At 46.7% G+C, this 20,664-nt stretch overlaps 1 protein-coding gene across 1 annotated transcript; it reads right to left on the bottom strand.

The window, feature by feature from the left end:
* Positions 1 to 1,397: 1,397 nt before the first annotated feature.
* Positions 1,398 to 1,894, bottom strand: LOC311602909 (small ribosomal subunit protein eS27-like). The gene has a single exon (XM_084791548.1). It carries the CDS (start codon positions 1,823 to 1,825, stop codon positions 1,571 to 1,573), a length of 255 nt encoding a protein of 84 aa, XP_084647674.1. The 5' UTR covers positions 1,826 to 1,894; the 3' UTR covers positions 1,398 to 1,570.
* Positions 1,895 to 20,664: the final 18,770 nt, after the last annotated feature.

Genomic DNA, 20,664 nt, shown 5'->3' with positions numbered 1-20,664 from the left:
GCCACCTACTGGTTGTATGACCTTGCTTTCTCTACGTATACAGTAATACGGATGCATGTATCTCTCTCTCTCTCTCTCTCTCTCTCTCTCTCTCTCTCTCTCTCTCTCTCTCTCTCTCTCTCTCACACACACACACACACACACACACACACACACACCACTAGGATTGCAAACATGAAAAACAAATGTAATGTGACTGACACATACACACACCAGTTGTCAATAAAACAGCAGCAGGTGGTTGCTCCTCAGCTTTTCCCCTTCTCTCAGAGTTGATCCTGTCTGTCCCTGAGGCCAGTCAACCCTCCACATACGGGGCCTCTGGAGGGGACTCCCCTTCTGCACATGCAGCCTTGTCAGAAATGGGCGATGAACCACATTTAGTAGCCTCTCTGGGAGGCATTCCTTTGCTTACCAAGAGCCAAAAAAATAAAAATAAAAATAAATCTATCATTTCAGTTCATTCCATTTCTGGGAACAAATCCAAAAGAAACTAGAAGGAAAGGAGTGGGAAAAGCATGTCTGCGGTTGTCTGTTATAAGGTTATATATAATACACAACGAGAATGTTTGCTGAAATGCCTGGGAGGGCTACGGCTTGTTTACACCACAGAATCCTACATGTTTACAATGATCACCATGGCAACTGTGAAGGCTGACAGAGGGGTGATGCCAAGCTTCAAACGCTGTATGGTGATTAGGAGACCATTCGGTGTGTGGTGTGGTGAAAGAGTCGAAAGGCTGTGGGAAGTACTCAGTCACATGCTTGATGTGTTATAGGGTCAATTTTTTATATTATAAAGCTGTTCAGTAATAATTACTTTTGTTCAGTCATCTCTCTATCTTTTAGTATTATCAATATAAACAACATATCTTGATCACATCTACCTCCAGCTCCCTCTTTCCACGCTCCTGGTCTCCTGTAACGTGGCCCCCTTCATGGCCTCCCCTTTAGAAATATTTCTATTGGAAACCTACTGAGTCTGATAAGTGGTGGCTGTTGCATTCCTGGCTGGTCTCCTTGGCTTGATCTTGTGCAGGTCACCATAGCTGCTGTGAATTCGTGAGTGGGGTAGCCGCGTCTAGAAGACAGTGCTTCATAACTGCTCCTCATCCTCCGGCTCTTACATTCTTCCCACACCCTCTTCCGTGAAGTTATGTGAACCTTGGGTTGTGGGAGTTCACACAGATGTACTAGTGACATCTATAGAGTAGTAGGTGATTACCAACCACTTTGAGCTTGGACTTGAGGCCATCTCCACAGGGGAAAAAAACCACATGCCTTACTCTGTGAACCTGATCAAAGTCTATAGTCATAGGGACCATGGGCCCTAGCTGTGGGGAACATACCCATATTGTCATACTAAGTGAACATGCTGTTAAATTGCCTGCTGAATGTTTATAGTTATTTTATTTGTTCGTAATTAAAACTTTATTGAAAAACTGACACCAAAATAGGAGATCATTGTTGTATACTTTATAAAATCAAAGGTAATTACAGTGTCTTGGGAGAGTAACTGAACTTGATAAGGCTTTCTGCGAAGAGCACAGACTCAGGAACTCGTACATGATCAGTGTTGCTTTCTTCTAAACGAACAGCCTTCTGGGAGCCTGGCTTTTCCTCCTGTGGGCTGGCACAGCACTGTTGAACAGCCTACACAAAGAACCACTGTCTGAGCATGGCTGAAAACTGTAGTCATCTTGTAGCAACCTGGACATTTCACATCCACAAAGTAAGAATTTGGGCTCTGCGCCAGCTGCTTCTTCTTATGTTTTTTCTTTTCCTCTTCCAAGGAAGGATGTAATAGATCTCTAGCCAGAGGCATGGGGATGGCTCCGCAAGCACGGCCGCTCCGGATCTCCGCAGTGAGCGACTAGCTCATGAGTGCTCGGCAGCAACTATATGTTTATATTTATGTACATAAATAAGTGGCACCTTTAACCTTGATCAGAGAAGCTTCTTTCTGCAGTGGCCAGTTAATGCAGAGTCTCTTCTGGTTTGGTGGTGGTGGCGGCGGTGACTGTTTGATTTGGTGAGAGCGGGGCTTGTTCTTTTTAAGACAGAATCTCCCAGGCTGACCTCAGACTGAACTATGTAGCCAAAGATAACCTTGAACATCTGATTCTCCTGTCTCTACCTCTCAAGCATTGGGATTATAGGCATATATAATGCCACATCTAGTTTTGACATAGTGTGGGGATAGAACCCAGAGTCTCGCCCATACTAGGCAAGCATTCTACCACCTGGGCTACCGTCCCTTCATGTATTGCTTTTTATAACTGGATTGCCTGATGGATAAGACTTTGGCCCTCAGCAGTATCCTAAGGGTAAGTCACATATCTCTGATTCACCTAACATGTCTTCATCAGTAAAATTGCCAAACCATATTCGTCCACAAATCCTTCGGCTTACCTGTATTTGCTCTCTATGGCTATGTAATAACTTACACCTCCTCACATTCATCAGCTTGGGACAGATACCATCTCCTGCAGCTAGGGATCCGGAGTCAGAGCTGGCTGTGGTCCAGGTCACTTAAGAGGTTTGTCAATCTGACGGCAGGGCCACAGGCGCTAAGGCGCATCCACTCTTAGGCTGCTGGCAAAATTCCTTAATGCCTCACCCTGGTCTTTCCTGGCAGTTGCCCACGGCCAGCTTCCAGCGTGAGTGAGGCAACACAGCGAGCCAGGGAGCAAAGCTACAGTCCTATACAGTCTGACCCTGGCTTCTCGTCATTGTCAGGTTGCTTCTGCAGCCGTGATGAATGCTGGGCTCAGTCGCTGCTAACGCAGTTTCTGGTTTTTCACTCCCCTCCACTCCCGGAGAGGCTCCAATGCAGATACCTGATGTGACCTCCTTGCCATGAAGCCACTGGATTCAGTGTGTCACCTATCCCACCTCACAGGGACCATCCAGACCCCTCTGTCACATGCCATCTCAGCCTATAAGCTTTCTCCAACTCACCAATCAGAGCCCTTGCCTGGGTAACACCTTGGATCTCAAGCTCCCAGGGTCTTGCTACCACTCTGCCCTGGAGGACAAATAGCTGTTCCCTCCCCCCTTGGCTCTGTCACAAACTGTCTTATATTTCATGGCTTGGGCCCAGCCACCTCCTCTGTGCCTCACCTGGTCCTTACCCCAAACCATCTTCTGTCAGGCACAGCTCTCCAGAAGGCAACCATCTTGGAGGAACAGGTGGACACAGGTCAGACAAGACCCACTACCCTGTCAGCCAGCATAAACAAGTCTAATAGCAGATGGGCACTGTGTCGTGAGCCAGGTACTCAGGCGTTGGGCCATCTGCCAGGATGAGCCATGCCCTGTGACAAACACACTGGAAACACCCATATGCAAGCACAGAGCCTGCTGCCGGAGTTCTCCACCTACCCCCCACACCCGGGTCCCATCCCAGGAGAGACCTCACTAGAGGGCCAGACGACCATATGGCACCTCTTCTGGTCCCACAGAGCAGTAGTGGAGCAAAGTTGAATGGCATTGTGCAAAAGCATGCCACCGGGACGTAGGCTCACCCCGTGACACATTCAGGCCACTCCATCCATCACACATCCATGTCTGCCCTGCTCTAACAACAGATTAGCCCGTCAGCTCTTCATGTTCAGTATCACATTAGCTATTATACTGAGTAGATGCTCAAGAAATCCTTCTGTGCGTGCATGTGCATGTGTATCTGTGTCTGTGTGTATGTTGTGTGTGTATGTGTGTGTGTATGTGTGCCCATGTGTGTGTGTTGTGTGTGTGCCCACATGTGTGTATCTGTGTGCCCATGTGTGTGCCTGTGTGTGTGTGTCTGTGTGCCCATGTGTATGTGTCTGCGTGCCCATGTTTGTGTGTGTGTGTGTGTCATGTGTGTATGTGTGTGTATCTGTATATGTGCCCACATGTGTGTCTGTGTGCTCATGTGTGTGCTTGTGTGTATCTGTGTGCCCATGTGTCTGTGTGTGTGCCCATGTATGTGTGTGTATGCCTGTGTTTGTGTGTGTGCCGTGTGGGTGTGCCCATGTGTGTGTGTCTGTGTGCTCATGTGTGTGCTTGTGTGTGTATCTGTGTGCCCATGTGTATTGTGTGTGCCCATGTATGTGTGTGTGTGCCCGTGTGTCTGTGTGTCTGTGTGTGTGTGTCTGTGTGTGCCCATGTGTGTGTGTGTGCTCATGTGTGTGCTTGTGTGTGTGTCTGTGTGCCCATGTGTGCGTGTGCCTGTGTATGTGTGTGTCTGTCTGTCTGTCTGTCTGTGTGCCCATGTGTATGTATGTGTGTGCCCATGTGTGTGTGTCTGTGTGCTCATGTGTGTGCTTGTGTGTGTGTCTGTCTGCCCATGAGTGTGTGTCTGTGTGCTCATGTGTGTGCTTATATGTGTGTCTATGTGCCCATGTGTGTGTATGTGCCTGTGTATGTGTCTGTGTGCCCATGTGTGTGTGTGTCTGTTTGTCTGTCTGTATGCCCATGTGTGTATATGTGTGTGTCTGTCTGTGTGCCCATGTGTGCCCGTGTGTGTGTGTGTGTATGTGTGTGTGTGTGTGTATGCATGTGTATAATTGTGTGGGGTGTGTGTGTGTGTGTGTGTGTGTGTGTGTGTGTTATATATACCTAACAGATAGACCAATACACAGAGAATCCAGAGGAAGGTGCCGTGAATCCTGCTGTAGCTTATTCCTTTGAGGCTGTATCTCTCACTGAGCCTGGAGGTAGGCTGTGACCACGAAGCCTCAGTGGCCCTAATGTCTCCAGCCCTACAGCACTAGGACTCTGGAGTGGCTGTGCCCACCTTTTAAGCGCATGCTGGGATTTGAACCCAAGTCCTCACACTTATGCAGCAAGCACTCACCCACTGAGCCATCTCTCCAACTCCAAGAAATCCTTACTGAGCAAATGACTTGATGTTTCCCTGCTTGCATGGAGGCCAGGAGAGGGTAAGAGTCCCGTGATCCTGTGTTTAAAGTGCCTGGCATGAGGACACACTCAGTCCTGATACAACTCGATGAGCCGGGGGGGGGGGGGGGTAGATGGGAAGTGGGGGGTAGATGGGAAGTGGGGGGTAGATGGGAAGTGGGGCTTCCCTCTTCTGAGGAACAGGAGAGGGGAGTGTGGGAGAGGAAGGGAGGGTGGGGCTGGGAGGAGAGGAGGGATGGGGCTACAAGCAGGATGTAAAGCGAATAAGTAAATAAAAATTTAAAGATTACGATTAGTTCAAAATGAAAATGTATTCTCTTATACAATAAAAAAAAAGTGCCTGGCACACTAGAGACACCATAGGAAGAGGCAGATGCCACCCCATTCTCACTTCACACCTATGAGGCACCTAAAGCTGAATGTCCCCGAGGCTGTGTCATTCGGAGGACAGTGACCCACAGCACATGCTCAGGAAGGTGTTTGAAGAATTGAGTGGCATCTAGCTCGGAGATCCTTCTATGCCCAGGAACCTAAAAAAACTTAATCTGGAATTACAAAAATTGTGGCCCCTGGCCTGGGAGGTGACTAAAGTAAGGCACTTGCTGTGCAAGCATGAGAACCTGAGTTCAAATCCCCAGAGCTGTGTAAAAGCCAGGAGCTGTCATAAGAGGTAACTGAGAGCCGGGCGTGGTGGCGCACACCTTTAATCCCAGCACTCGGGAGGCAGAGGCAGGAGGATCACTGAGTTCGAGGCCAGCCTGGTCTACAAAGCAAGTCCAGGACAGCCAAGGCTACACAAAGAGACCCTGTCTCAAAAAAAAAATTAAAAAAGAGATAACTGAGGGCCAAGGTGCAAGGCAAAGGTGAGTGGGTCCTCTGGCTCCCTGGGTTGTCTAGTCTAGCCAAATCAGTGAACTCCATATGGCATTCTCTCTCTCTCTCTCTCTCTCTCTCTCTCTCTCTCTCTCTCTCTCTCTGTGTGTGTGTGTGTGTGTGTGTGTCTGTGTCTGTGTCTCTGTCTGTCTGTCTGTCTGTCTGTCTCTCTCTCTCTCTCTCTCTGTGTGTGTGTCTGTGTCTGTCTGTCTGTCTGTCTGTCTCTCCCTCTCTCTCTCTCTCTCTCTCTCTCTCTCTCTCTCTCTCTCTCTTTCCCTCCCTCCCCACCCTTCCCCCTTTCCCAGAAGCCTATGCATGTTTTCCCTGACACTGGGGGCTTTCCCACTGTTTCTCTGACCTCCACACCTAACTTAAAAGACAGACATGGCTTTCTCTCTGTTTCCCTCCTCCTGGCAAGCCACTGAGGTTTTCAAGTTTTTATTTGTTTGTTTGTTTGTTTTGTCCCTGGGAAAAAGGTAACACTAGGGACATGTGGCTAGAAATAGAAACAGAGAAAGCTTAATAAAAAAGAAAAAACTCCCTGGGCTGGAGAGATGGCTCAGTGGTAACAATACCATCTGCTCTTGCAGAGGACCTGAGTTCAATTCCCAGCAACCACATGGTGGCTCACAACCATCTATACCTTCTAAAGCCTTCCTCCGGTGGACAGGTGTACATGTAGATTGAGCACTCATATACATAAAATAAATAAATAAAATCTTAAAAAAAGAAAGAGAGAGAGAGAGAGAGAGAGAGAGAGAGAGAGAGAGAGAGAGAGAGAGAGAGAAAACTCCCAAGGATGGGCTAGAGCTGAGGAAGAAGCCAAAAAGCTTTGGGGTACAAGATGTAGATGCAGCCCTTTATAAGAACCTTTCCCGTGGCCCCGCCCCTCGCCTTTTCATTTGGTGGGCTTTCCTCTGTTCATTAGAAGCATCTTAGGTCAGGAAGGGATTCCAGTCCTTATCTGACAACTTTCATATACTGATCCTGATGTTGAAGTCTCCAGTGCCCAGTCTCCTGCCACACACACATGTACATATCACATGCACACACTCGCGCGCGCACACACACACACACCACACATGCATGTACCAATCACACACTTATACATGCAAACACATGCATACACCATACACACGTGCACATCCACAAGCAAAGACTGCACACATGCACACACACACACAAGCACACATGCATATGCCACGTACACACACATACATGCTAGTTCTTGATGTCTTTTTGTAAAACTAACCCAGGCACATTACATGACTGATTGGCAGAAGAACATCCAACATGGCCATTAGGAGATGCGTCTCCAAAGCATTGTCCTTTTTTCATTGTAACCACTGTAACTTATTTTGTTTAATGTTTTGTTTAATTATTAATAACAGTAATTGTACTGATACATCAATTCAAAAGACATTTTAAACACTTAGAACATTTATTCGAAAGCTTTTAGAACCCCCTCTCTTTTTGCATCCATATTTTCATGCCACATCAGAAATTTAGTCCATTAATGTAAATCGAGGAAAGAGAAATGGAAGCATAAGCACAGATTCAAAGACAAAAAGAAATATGAGATCATGACTTTTTTGTTTGTTGGTTTGTTTTTGTTTGTTGTTTCCAGAGCAGGGTCTCACTAGGTAGCTCTGGCTGCCCTGGATCTCACTATGTAGACTGGGCTGGCCTCGAACTCACAGAGATCTACCTACCTCTGCCTCCTGAGTGCTGGGACTAAGGGCTGGGATCATGGCTTTTACAGATGGATCTCTCAGCATTTGTGTAAATGTTGTTCACAAACATTGGATTGCAGGGCCCCTGAGTTCCACAGACTACATTCAGAAGAGAGACTCAAACATCTTTTAAAAGTGCTAACAATCTATAACATTTTAAAAATTAGATTTAGGGACTGAAGAGATGGCTCAGTGGTTAAACACATGTGTTGTTCCTCTGGAGGACCTGAGCTCAGTTCCCAGCACCCACATCAAGTACCTCACAAGGGCTTGTAACTCCAGCTCCAGGGGCCATCTGTAACCTCAGGCACATGCACACGTGTAGACATACATATACATGTGCACATGTATAAAATACACACATGCGCATGTAATAAATAATAACGAAAGTATTTTAAAGATGTTACGAAATAAAATTAAGTAAACAGTTAACAAAAGAAAATTACAGTTTGTAATTGTCTCAAGATGGGTTTCATCCTATATGTGAGCTGCTGACTGTTTTCTAAGTGGAGTTTAGTGCTCAAAGTTTCTCGGCTTCTGCCCTGGGCAGAAGGCCGCAACCTCAGACATCAGAATTGCCTGGGGAGCTTGGAAAAGGGCCCGGCCAGGTCACAGTGTGTAAGTGCTGTTCTTTATTTTCCTGGTATATAAGGTCTGACTAGTAAATTTTCAGATGTTTTGTACAAAGCTTGGCCCACTCCTGTAATGCCAGCCCTCAGGAGGCGGAGGCAGGAGGATCACAAGTTTCAGGCCAGCCTGGTTACACAGGGAAACTATCCTGTCTCAAAGATAAAACAGCAACAAAAGGTTCTGCTCAGGTGTTTTTGTTTTTTTTTTTAAGTTTTAAATTGTATAAACTATGCTAGAAAGTGATGGGAGATCAGAAATCATCAAGGCCTCACTATTTGACCTTCCTGTGACTCCAGGGGTATCTGGGCCTGTTGACCTGTGGAGTGGAAATCCTACAGGGCTGCACTCCTCCTGGCCCACAATGCTGCAGTGTCAGTGGCTTCCCAGAAGCCACAGGAAGACTTACACCAGGCAAAGTGGCAACATCTGCAGAATGGAAGTTCTCACTCAGTGCACCGTCCACACTTAAGAGATTAGTGAGGAGAATGCTAGCAATGACGCTTAGCGTTGGCAGGTACCTGGGAGCTCATCCGTGGATGCTACGGCATAGCATGAATTATGGCAGCCTCCCCCCCCCCCCCCGCCCCAATTAAAAAAAAAACCTAGGAAGAAGGGGAAAAATTCTTCCAGTAATCAAAGCCCGGCGACTAATCCAGAGAGGCGTTCCAGTCATTGGTAAATGAGTGAAGCTCTGACACGGCCTCCTCATTTCCTCTGACTCATGAGCGTGAATGAAAACATAAGTGTGCTTCAGGGCAGAGCTGTGCTCCCTTGTCTGCTGCAGCCTTAGGTGGGCTGTGGCCTGCCAAGGGCTTTCTGTAAGAGCTGGTTGTGCAATTTACAATAAGGACTACTGAAGGTTTTTGTGCTTATAATGGTGTCCTGAGCATCCCCGTGCCAGTAGAATTCATGACAAACTTAGGATACCTGTAACCTTGCTGCATCGGATTGCTGATTAAGGATTGATTCATCGGAGTGCCTAGTTACACTGAAGAGTCAGTCTTGGTACCGGTGCTTTTTTAAAAATCTACCAGCTGAGAGCTGGGGGGACACAGCTCCATCAGTAAAGCATTTATTTCCCCCACAGACATGAAGACCTGAGCCAAGCCCCAGGAAAAACGCTAGGCGTGGTGGTGCGTGGGATCTCAACACTGGGGACAGGAGGATCCCTGGGGCTTGCTGGCTGGCAGCATTGCCTAACTTCTGAGCTTCAGGCCAACAAGAGACACTTTGCAAAGGAAAGGAAGCAGGCAGCCTTCCAGACAGAACACCTTCCAGAGAGGTTGTCCCTGGGCCTCCCCACAACGTGACTGAGCATCTGCCAGCACACACACACAAACCTCCCTACATGGGAATACACTAGCTGAGTCTAACTTGAAGAGTGGGTAGAAGCACTTACCCTAGACGGAGATAGAAAGGAAGGGAGGATCTGCTGGCGCCTGCTGGGACACACACGCACACACACAAAACAACACAACATCCCGCACAGTGGGTACAGCATAGTGCCTAAGCACTTTCTTCCTCCAGGGTTTGAGAGAAGTGGCAGGTTTGGGGCAGATCCCTTATCCCTTAGAGATACTGTGAGTTTTCATGTTCTAATACAATAGGTCACAAGATCTACCCCTAAGGCTGGAGCAACTTAAAGACCAGGACTGTCTTATTGGTTGCTGGACATAATTGAGTTTCCTGTGTAGTTGGCAAATGAGTCATTGTGCTGTGTTAAGATAAAGTTATTATTAATAACCAACAATCAATCGTGGCAAGATAATTTTATGTGCTACTCGGCAGCCATTCAAAATGGCACGCGGTGACATAAGGAAACATTCATGGCATGATGTAATTGCAAAAACAAAGCCACAGAGTAACACACCAATTACCAATAAAACTTGGCTTCAGGAAGAGCACACTAAATATTTTCCAGAACTTGACAAGGCATAGATCAACTCTTGGCTTGCGTCTGGTTCGTTTGGGGGAAACAAACACTTTGCAGCCCTTTGGAACACCGCAAAAAGCTGTGAGGGAAGGCTTTGTTTAGACCGGGTCGGTGTCCCTAATTCTGTGGTAAACATGGGATGGATGCTGAGAGATGGAGCCGTGCTGAGCCCCCCAGAATGCCAAAGGGTCTTCCCGGTGACTACTCCATCCTGGAGGGATAGCTTGGCAGTGTGTAGATGTTTATACAGGATATGGTATGTCCAAACTTGAGGGAGTGACAGCCTGTTGCAGACTGGCTTAGGACTCCTTTGTAACAAACATTTCCAGAGTTTAATGTTTGGGAATTTGTAGTTTGCATAGCATTGACCCTGCTAGGATAAAAGGATGAGAAACATGGTGATCATCAGGCAAGCGCTGGGAAGACTGATGGGCCAGCTAAGGTAGTCCTGTGAACACTCACATATAGAGTGACATTCTTCCTGGCCGTAGCTGGAAACTTTTGGCTGGGAAGGGGGTGGGAGGACAGTGGCTTAACACACTTAGCAACACTTTGGACTCAAACACACATTACCAAATAAATCATTTACCATTGTTCTAGGCCTGTGACTCTCCCGGACATTGCAAGACAAACACTTCTGTGTACAGGAGCCAAGAATGGGAAAACAAGCTGGCTAGAGTTCCCTATGGACCAATGTGTTATTGAGTGGTGTGTGAAACTGCCCTTGGCCCATCCCTCAAGCCATTGCATGCCCCACCACCCAGTGTACAGAAGTGGGGAGTGGCAAGGAAACAGGGGAGAGTCAGTTTCCAAAACAGGGGTAAGACCTCGCAGCTGCCCCCACCCTGCGTCCTGTGATGTCCCACACCAGGAACTCCACTAGAGCATAGTTCTAACAATAACAATGATGCAAGAAGTGGGTGAGAGGTCGTGGGATGGGATATGCTCCATGTATTAAAACGTCCTTGTAGCCGGGCTTGGTGGCACACGCCTTTAATCCCAGCACTCGGGAGGCAGAGGTAGGTGGATCCCTGAGAGTTCAAGGCCAGCATGGTCTACAAAGTGAGTACAGGACAGGACACACAGAGAAACCCTGCCTTGAAGGGGAAAAAAAAAAAACCTAAGGTATAAATGAAGTAAAAACTACAATAAAAAAGATGCTAAACATCTCTGGTGGGTAAGCATGCAAATATCAGAGCTTTTAAAGATTTATTTGTGTGTGTGTGTGTGTGTGTGTGTGTGTGTGTGTGTGTGTGTGTGTACATGTACCATGTCTGTGTGTATCCTCAGAGATCAGAAGAACATGTTGGATCTCCTGGAGCTCGAGTTACTGGCAGTTGTAAGCTGCCATATAGGTAACACCATGTATGGCACTATGCTGCTAAGCCACCTCTACAGCCCCAAGCATTAGCTCTGAAACACCCATACAATGGGCATTAAAACTTACATCTGAAGGAGGGAGGATGTGGCTTAGTGGGTGAGAGTGCTTGCCGGGTGGGCTGGTTTGCCCTCTGTTGCTGTGATAAACACCATAAGCAAAAGCAACCTGGGGAGGAAAGGGTTTAGTTCTTCTTAAAGCTTGCAGGTCACAAACCATCACTAAGGGAAGTCAAGGCAGGAACTCAGGACAAGAGCTTGAGGCAGAAACCAAGAAAGAACATGGCTGATAGACTCACTTCTTCTGGCTTGCCCTGCTGTGTTTTTTACATAGCCTATGCCTGTCTGCCCACAATGGCCCTGACCCTCCTACACCAATTAACAATTAAGAAAATGCCCCCACAGGCAGGCCTGCAAGCCAACTTGATGAGGCAGCTCCTCACCTGAGATTCCCCCCTACCCTGGTGCGTCTAAGCTTGTTAACAAAAAAAACCAGCACAGAAGACTCATACATGCACCCTGCACACACATGCACACCCACCACACATACACACATTCGCACAAAATTTGAGGAAAAAAATTTGATAGCAAAGAAACAGCTTCATAATGATCTAAGAGACAGAAATCTGCTTGCCAGCTACATCTACATCTCTCTGTGACTAGAACGGACACAAGAATAGTTTGTATGGGGAAAAAATACAGATGCAAATGAGGGTTAAGCTGGCTTTGCATTTCCTTGACATGTAATGTTCAAGCAGTCACAGCTGATAAACCTGGAAGCATACATTCTGATAGAACACTCCCCCTCGGGGTGACTCCAGAAGTCAGGGGGCCTTCACAGGGTTGAGAAGAGAGTGTGGTATCATGACAGCTTTAGAATAGACATTTTGGCTGTAATGGGCATTCACAGAGTGCCTCTATGTGCGAGAGAGTGTTGTGGTCTAAATATGGGGCGAGCCCAAAGAAGACTGAGAGTTGAGGGCTTGGTGGTCAGCTTGGATGCTAATGAGCAGTGATTGGTTCATGAGAGCGTTGGCTGCACCAAGTCAGTCCATTAACGAATTTGAAGTCGACGGGATGCTTGGAGGGAGGGGCTGCCCTGATGTTCTGCCTCACCTTGGGCCCAGATACAATGGAGCTACCCAGCCATTGCTGCCTGTCACACCTATATTTATTGTTGACTTGAGGAGATCAAGAACTACGTTGGAGGCAAATCTGGGCGTGTCTGTGAATGATTAGCGAGATTGGGTTATGTGAGGTGGGAAGACTACACTAAGCTCTGTGGGACCTGGCCATGGGCTGATGTCCTGGACTGACATAAAAAGGAGAAAGTGAGCTGGGCACCACACCCTCTGCTTCCAGCCTGCAGGTGCAATGTGGCTAGACGCTTCCTGGTCCTGCCACCATGGCTTCCTCATCATGACAGACTGTGTGCCCTCCAACTGTGAGCCAAAACAAGCCCTTCCTTCCTTCCTTAAAGCGGCATTTGTCACAGTGTTGGAAATGACCCATACGAGCTACGTGGGAGAAGGTCAGACACAGTGTCTTCCTTTTGTAATACAAAAGGGGATGTAGATTTTTTTAAGCCACTGTATTTCAAAACTGAATTAACCAAATCAGCATAAAGTCTTGAACGCTGGCAGCAGTCTCTGGTGTGACCATTGGTTCAGGCTGGTGTCATAGCTCTTCACAGACATCTGCTCTTGAACATTCCGGAGCAGCTAGTGAGGAAGTCCCCTACTGAGCCTCACTAGGCAGGCTTGGGGAAGCAAACAGAGCTTGTGTCTTAAAGCTAACATTAGGACCCAGGGCATAAGCCAGACAGTGGTGGTGCACACTTTTCAAGCCAGCATTCACGGAGGCAGAGGCAGGGAGATCTCTGAGATTGAGGCCAGCTTGGTCTACAGAGTGAATCTGGGACAGTCATGGCTGCATAGAGAAACCCAGTCTTGAAAGATCAAAACAAACAAACAAAAAAGAAAACAAAGCTCAGGGTATACACCTGAGTTGGCCTGTAGTGCAATCACTTATTTGAAAAACAGCACTTCATATTAAAGTTGGATGTGAGGGAACTCCCATGGGCTACCAACAGCTGATCCGGAAAAGAAACCCAGGAAGCCTTTAGGAAGCCATTAGGGAGAAGGAGGAACTGAGACAAGATTTCAAGTCCAAAGGATGAGGAGGAGGGGAACGCAAAGGCATCTTACGTACCTTATTACCTGGGGCACCAAGAAACTTCAGCCAGTGTCAGAAGAAGTGGGCTGTGCTTGCCTGTCACTGAGTGTGGTCATGGTCTTCAGAGCAGCTCCTCCTGTAAGTACGGTCTTCTTCCTTCCTTCCTTCCTTCCTTCCTTCCTTCCTTCCTTTTTATTTTTTCAATACAGGGTTTTTCTGTGGTAGCCTTGGCTGTCCTGGAATTTGCTCTGTAGACCAGGCTGGCCTTGAACTCACAGAGATCCACTTGCCTCTGCCTCCCCAGTGCTGGAGTTAAAGGCTTGAACCACCACTGCCCCGTCGGGTACTGGCTTATGTAATTCCTCCTGCTGCCAGGAACACAGCCAAAAATTCCTCTCTAGAAACGAAGGGCACTGGCCAGGATGTGGTAGCGTGCTTGCTGTCATCTTGTTTCCCCATCACTGCCCATTTTCCTTTGAGAAACGGCCAGAAACTGTAGCTGACACCTCAAGAGTATGTATTGGCCGGGTGTCACTGGGAAGAAGCTATCCAAAGTGGGCCGCAGTCCAAATGTCAACACCAGTAAAATCCTCAGGACTGCTGTGGTGTGGCTTGTCGCAATAGTGGGGGCAAATCGGGGACTGGGGTAGCTGAGGGCAATAACTATTCTGCTTGACACCATTCCCCAGCCCTGCCCGGTGACCTCCAAGCAAGTCATCAACTGAGAAGAGCTAGAAAAGCAACAAACAAAATGAAAGCCAGATTAGCAGGTTGGAATCCATCACAATAAAGCCCTCTGCCAAACACCTTTCTTCCAATATGAGTAAATACTGCAAAGACTGGAGGGAATAAAATGTGTTTCTAATTAGGTGCTGCATTTTCAAACTCTTAGGTAATTTAGTAACAGAAAGACTATTCAATAAAAACAAGGCAAAAGCTTTCCCCAAAAGATGTGTTGTAAGCGTGTTTTCCTACACGGCTTATTGATTTTCTGTCTCTCTTTTATTGTTTGTGTGTGACTGGGCTTTGGTATATATCTCAGGCTGGCTTCAAATTCCCTATTCTCTTGCCTTGTCTCCCAAGTGTGGGGATTATAGGCAGTGTCACTATGCGCAGCTATAAAATAGTTAAAGAATGTGTAAAAAAAAAAAAATCAGCATTTGTTGTTTTGTTTTGCTTTTAATGAATCCCAAACGTTCAATTTTACAAATAAAGAGTCAGGAGCCAGATGCTGGGGTGGAAACCTGTTAGCTCAGAGAGGCAGAGAAAGCATCCAGCTGACCTTCCTACTCAGCTCACATCCCAGAAGGAAAAACCAAAAAGCCCAAAGCCCAAAGCTTGCTAGCTCAGTTGACAGCCCAGGAGCAAACACTAAAAACCTAAAGGCCAAAGAGCTTGCTAGCTCAAAGCTCAAAAGCCCCTCCTTCTTAGCCACACTGTCTTAATTATCCCCCCACTCAAAGCCCCTCCTACCCTTTAACCCCTGTCAGCTGGATTGACCTAGGGTTAACTTTATTAAATCCTGTGTACAGAAAGCTCTTGGATTGGCTGGCTGAACCACACCATTGTAGAGGAATGCTGAGTGAATGTATCAACCGTCAATAAAGCGCTGTTTAGCCAATCAGCTGGGACAAAGGACAGGAAGTGGAAGGCGGGACTTCCTGGAGGGGAGGAGAAAGTTCGATGGTTGGGAGAGGACAGGAAAGTTCGATGGAGGAGGTGGAAGAAGGGGAGTTAATGGCCTGTGGATCACTACAGTGTTAAGTGCTTGGGGTATAAGTATTATATATCAGTTTATAGTAATTTGATTATCATAGTTTAGGAATAGAATTGTATTGGTATAGTTTCTGCCCGGAGCGTTGTGCTGACTGCTTTAAAGTATGCTTCAGACTCTGTGTCTTTATTTAGCATCTTAGGCTGAACCGATACATTTTTAATGTAACACACCATAATCACCTGTTTACAACAAACATAAAGTTCTTGGATTAAAGGTGTATTTTAGGGCTGAACCACACCCAACAAAAGACAGGTTTTTACAGTTCACAATCTTGGGGTTCAAATGGGATCAAATATCCTGCAACAAGAGTTACTTATCTCTAGGGAAACACAAATTAAAGCCACAGTCAGAGCCGTTAGTAACACTTGAGAAGTTAAAAGCTGTCAAATTGGACAAAAACAAGTGTGGGCAAGCACACATTATGTATGGAGCCTTAGTGTGTGGCCACAGGCGCTGACACAGCACACTCTTGTGTGTGCTGGTTCACATGGGTTCTTAGAAAAATCAGCATGACTTGCTTGTGATCAGAAAACAAACCAAATGTGTCTGCTGTACTCTGCACAAGAATGTTTACATTGTAGCAGTCTGTCACCGCCTTTGTTAAGTTTGCTCCTATGTATTTTGTTTTCTGAAGTTTCTTTGGTTTTGTTTGTTTGTTTTTTTAAGGTTTTTCGAGACAGGGTTTCTCTGTGTAACAGTTCTAGCTGTGCTGGACTCACTTTTTTAGACCAGGTTGGCCCTGAACTCATAGCAATCCACCTGCCTCTGCCTCCTGAGTGCTGGGATTAAAGACGTGCGCCACCACTGCCCGGCCTTGTTTTCTGAAGTTGTTCTTTAAATGGCATTTTCAATAGAATGGATTCGGTTGAGATTGTTATTTTAAGTGAGATAAACCAGACTCAGAAGGCCAAGCGCCACCCACTTTTCTCTCATTAGTAGGCCCAAGATGTTAATTTCTTTATATGTGTAACTGAGTGTGGGAGTAGGAAGGGGACCGTGAGGAAGGAAAAGAGATTTCAATGGGGGAGACGAAGAAAGACGGTAATAGAACACATGTATTATGAACACAGAGTGGGTGCACTATTGGGAAAGAAGAGGATAAGGGGAAAGTGGGGGTGGGGGGGTGGGGGGGAGACTCTGGGGAGAAATAGGGATGAGAATCAGCAAGGACATAGTGTATTCGGAGATGTCGGAAATACTATTTCATACGCTAATTGAAAAAACACTTTATTTAATAATCTATTTAAAATAATAAATATAATAAAAATAATAAAACACCTTATTTAATAAACCAGAATATAACTTGGCTCAGCAAGTAAAATTACTTGCCACCAAGCCTGACCTGAGTTCAATGCCCAGAACCGACTGGGCACGGCTTCTAACACTTGAGAAAGCAAGGCTGGCATGAGTGCCCCTCATCCTGGACTATAGACCCTCAAGAACGGCATCTCCTCTGAGTCCTCCTTGACTGCGCAGCAGGGACACATGAAGTCAGATATAAGAAGACTGGCCAGCCGGATGTTGAAGCTGGAATCTGGGTGTTTTTCCATCCACACGTGAACCGCATACAAGGCACACCATCTCTCAGCCTCATCCCCATCATCTCTGAGAAGTAACTTGCCCATTAGCTTGTCTGGGGAAGGAGAGGGTGTGTGATCGCCTGGCCATTGGCTTGGATTGTGTCTCTGCTCCCCCCAGGGGGATGTAACCTCCAGACCCAAGAACCATCTTTTGGGTCCAGGGTCTCAGGGGGGCACTGAGGTAGCTTCTCCCAGAAGTAGATTGTTACAGAGTTCAGACTCTGGCTCTTACCTGTTATTTTCTCCCTCTGCTCAGGATAAAAGAGTGTGTTACCAAGGGGTCCCCCTGCAAATGAGAAGGCAGGCCTGGCTGTGAGCCTAATGTGCATTTACAGACATCCTTGGAGACCCATCTCCTGTCTGGGGACAATGGTAGTAAAAAGCCTAATTACATTACCCTCTGGAAGGCAGCCACAAACCCGAACCCTTAGCGTGGCTAATCACTTTAGGGATTTCTGCTTACTGGATAGGTGCTGGCACCAGCCCAGGCCAAGGGGTCAGAGAACTGAGAGCTGTGTTGGAGGCTTGCTAGCCAGAAAACCCACTCACCCCAATCAGCCAAGTGTGAGGGTCCTGGAGTCTGGAGATCAAGAAAGCCAGCCACCCACAGCACATGGTAGACCCAAGGCAGCACTAGTCACGGTGCCTCTGTGCTCACAGGAAGACGCCATAAGGAGTCAGGAAAGAGGTGGAGAAAAGAACTCTAACCCTGCTCACTTGAATATCAACATCTTACAAACCACTTTAGCACAGCTCTGATCGCCCAGTCTCTCAGAGTGACGGTGAGGCTTACACATCACATTAATTTTTAAATTATTCTTTGTTTGCATGTGTGTGCGTGTGTGTGTGTGTGTGTGTGTGTGTGTGTGTGTGTGTGTGTGTACGTGTGGAGCATGTAAGGACTCTAGGGAAGAAGGGCAAAGGTTGCCTGGTAGTCTGGGAAATCAGAGCTTGTGTCCCTGGAGATGAACGTGGTATTTGACTCCAGAGCTGGGCGGCTATCTGCCAGCGTGAGGCACAAGCAAGAAGATGGGTGTGCAGAGCCAGGAGGCAGTTCACGTGTGGACGGAAAACCTTTGGGAAGGTGTGTCATGGTGTACAAAGCTGAGGGTCCAACACAAACGGATGTGAACAGTGGCCCAGAGAAGAGTGGAAGCAGGAAGGCTGGAGCCTAGGACCCTGGGGCTTGCATTATGCCTTCACACAAAGGGCAAGGTCGGCCTCTCTGCACTCAATTTGCATACATTTGCATACATTTGCATACAGGATGTCAAGACCGGTCTGGAGTTCCACCAAGAACCAATATGTCCTCCATTTTCCCCTCTTTGCAATTATTGGTAAGGGAAATGGCTCACAGCTGCCAAGGAGGAAAAGCCTCCACTGATGTGCAGCGAGAGTGGTGGCCATCTCAAACACCCTGTGTGGAAGGAGGAGAGAGGGTCAAGGCCAGGGCTCTTGGCTTGCCTAAAGATCTTCAATAGCTGCTGGTGCTTAGGACCGTAGGTTTGGGGTGTCTTTAAAGGGATCTGTAAATTCAAACTTATGTGGAACATTCCTAGATTTCTCAAGCAATTTATAAAGAAAGAAGGGGCCAGGGTTGGTGTGGAAGAGGCAGCAGTGGACACCCGTAACTCCAGCACTGTGTGGGAGCCAGGAAGACTGCTGGAGCTTGCTGGCCACCTGCAGAACTCTAGGTTCAGATACCAGCTTTAAAGGAGTAAGGACATCTGGTGTCCTCCTCTGGTCTCCATGTACACACACATACACACACACACACACACACACGCACACGCACACACGCACACACGCACACAAACACACCAAATAAAATACTTAGAAGATTTTGGCACTTCATTTTTTATTTAACTGATTTTATTTAATTCTTTGATTTTATAAACTTTATTATCTTTTTTAAAAGTGCAAATAAAATAAGCACGCTGTAAAATTAACCAGACCCAAAATCTCTCCAAACATTTCAGTGGCTTCTCTAGTTAGAATGGCCTTTCTGAAGCTGCGGAGCTTCACGCTGAGCTTTAATACTTCATTATAAATGCATTTTTATGTGCCAAAACACCACGCCAAAAACAAAAAGTCCAGGACATAGCTAAAGCAAAACAAACAAACAACAAAAAAAAAGAACTAGCTTGATCCTTGTTCATAACTCGTGTCAATCACCTGCATCCAGGTCTTCCTCGTCTCCTTATATTTAGCTTTTCTTGCTCTGTTTTCTTCGTTATATTGAACCCACATGTACATACATGTGCTTAAATATATGAATATATTATTGGCTGGACTCCACATATGAGGGAGAGCACAAGTTTTTTTTCTTTCTGAGATTGTATGACTTGGTTAATATTATATTTCCTAAGTCCATTTTTTGTAGATTTGGTAACTTAATTTTTCTTTAGAGCTGAATAGGATGCCATTTTATACACATAGCAGATTTTTCAATGGCTATTCATCTGCCAAGGGACAATTAGGTGGTTCTAATCGCAAAGGAAGAGCAAGCATGGGTGTGCAGATGTCTCTGTGTTAGGTGCCTTAGTTTCTCTTCTGTTGATGTGAGGAGACACCATGACCAAGGCAGCCTTTATAGAAGAAGGCATTCAATTAGCTGCTTGCTTACAGTTTCCAAGGACAAGCTCGTGATCATATGGTGGGAAGCAGACAGGCATGGCGATAGAACACACCTCCCATGGTGGGGGGGGGAGGGGCATGGGTTCCATAAGAGGACTACTGTTGGGTAGAAACCTGGGATGAGGTGGCCCGGGGCAAGGACTGTACCCTCCAGCCCCTCTGGGACAGGATACTTGGTGGCCAAGAGAGCCAAGGTACTGTATACATATGGGGCAGTGTGGTGCCCCTGGACCAGCAAGGGTCCTTTTGCAACTCAATGGGACCTGACCTATACCATCACCCCTCCTGGCCCTGCTGAAGCCCTGCTCACAAAGGCTGGTCTGTCCGGGGAGGCTGCCTAGAGACGGCCCCTTGCTGGACCACTAGTGAACAGAACAGAGAGCAGGAGACTACAGTGGTTTTGGGATCCATCACTGTAGTGATGGAGTTCCTTTCTAACGAGTTATTCTATTCTGTGCCTTTTGCCAGAACCGTCATGATGTTATGTGCCCAAGTCAACAGACTTCCCGACCACCGCCACTTGAGACTGGATGTAAGCATGATATTCTAAGTTGTCCTTTGTAAACTCCTTTTTCAAACAGTTACATAACCCTCCACTAAGTGGATTGGTCATAGTTTACCTAATCCGTATTATTAGAAGTTCGGGTTGTTTCCACATTGTGATGTTATAGTGGCAATCCCCTACACTGCTCCTAACAGGCTGTGTTATCTGGACAGGCAGGACCCACCCTGGGCAGCTTCGGGTGCCCTGCTTTTGTGGCCAAACTTTATAAGCCACAGATATGTTCCATTTGACCCCAGTGTCTGTCTGCCTTTTTTAAAAAATAAAAATATTTGCTATATATAATTCAAGGGGAAGAGCTGGGTGAAGACAGATTATTGACAATAACTTTCAGGATACACTTTACATACAGTCTTAGGGTTTTTTTTTTAACGTTTTGTATTAGTTTCCTATCTCTGGTATAAGAAATTACCACAACCATAGCTAAAATAACATCCTTGGAGTCAGCAAGATGGGTTAACAAGAAAAAGTATTTGCCACCA

The sequence above is a fragment of the Acomys minous genome, assembly GCF_964271855.1.
Source record: "Acomys minous genome assembly, chromosome: 8".
Classification (NCBI taxonomy): Eukaryota; Metazoa; Chordata; class Mammalia; order Rodentia; family Muridae; genus Acomys; species Acomys minous.
The sequence above is the reverse complement of the archived record's forward strand: the minus strand, read 5'-3'. Positions and strand labels throughout refer to the sequence as shown.

Bases quoted from the DNA above. Each gene is read 5' to 3' on its own strand.
- LOC311602909 (XM_084791548.1), bottom strand. From the start codon at position 1,825: ATGCCTCTGGCTAGAGATCTATTACATCCTTCCTTGGAAGAGGAAAAG.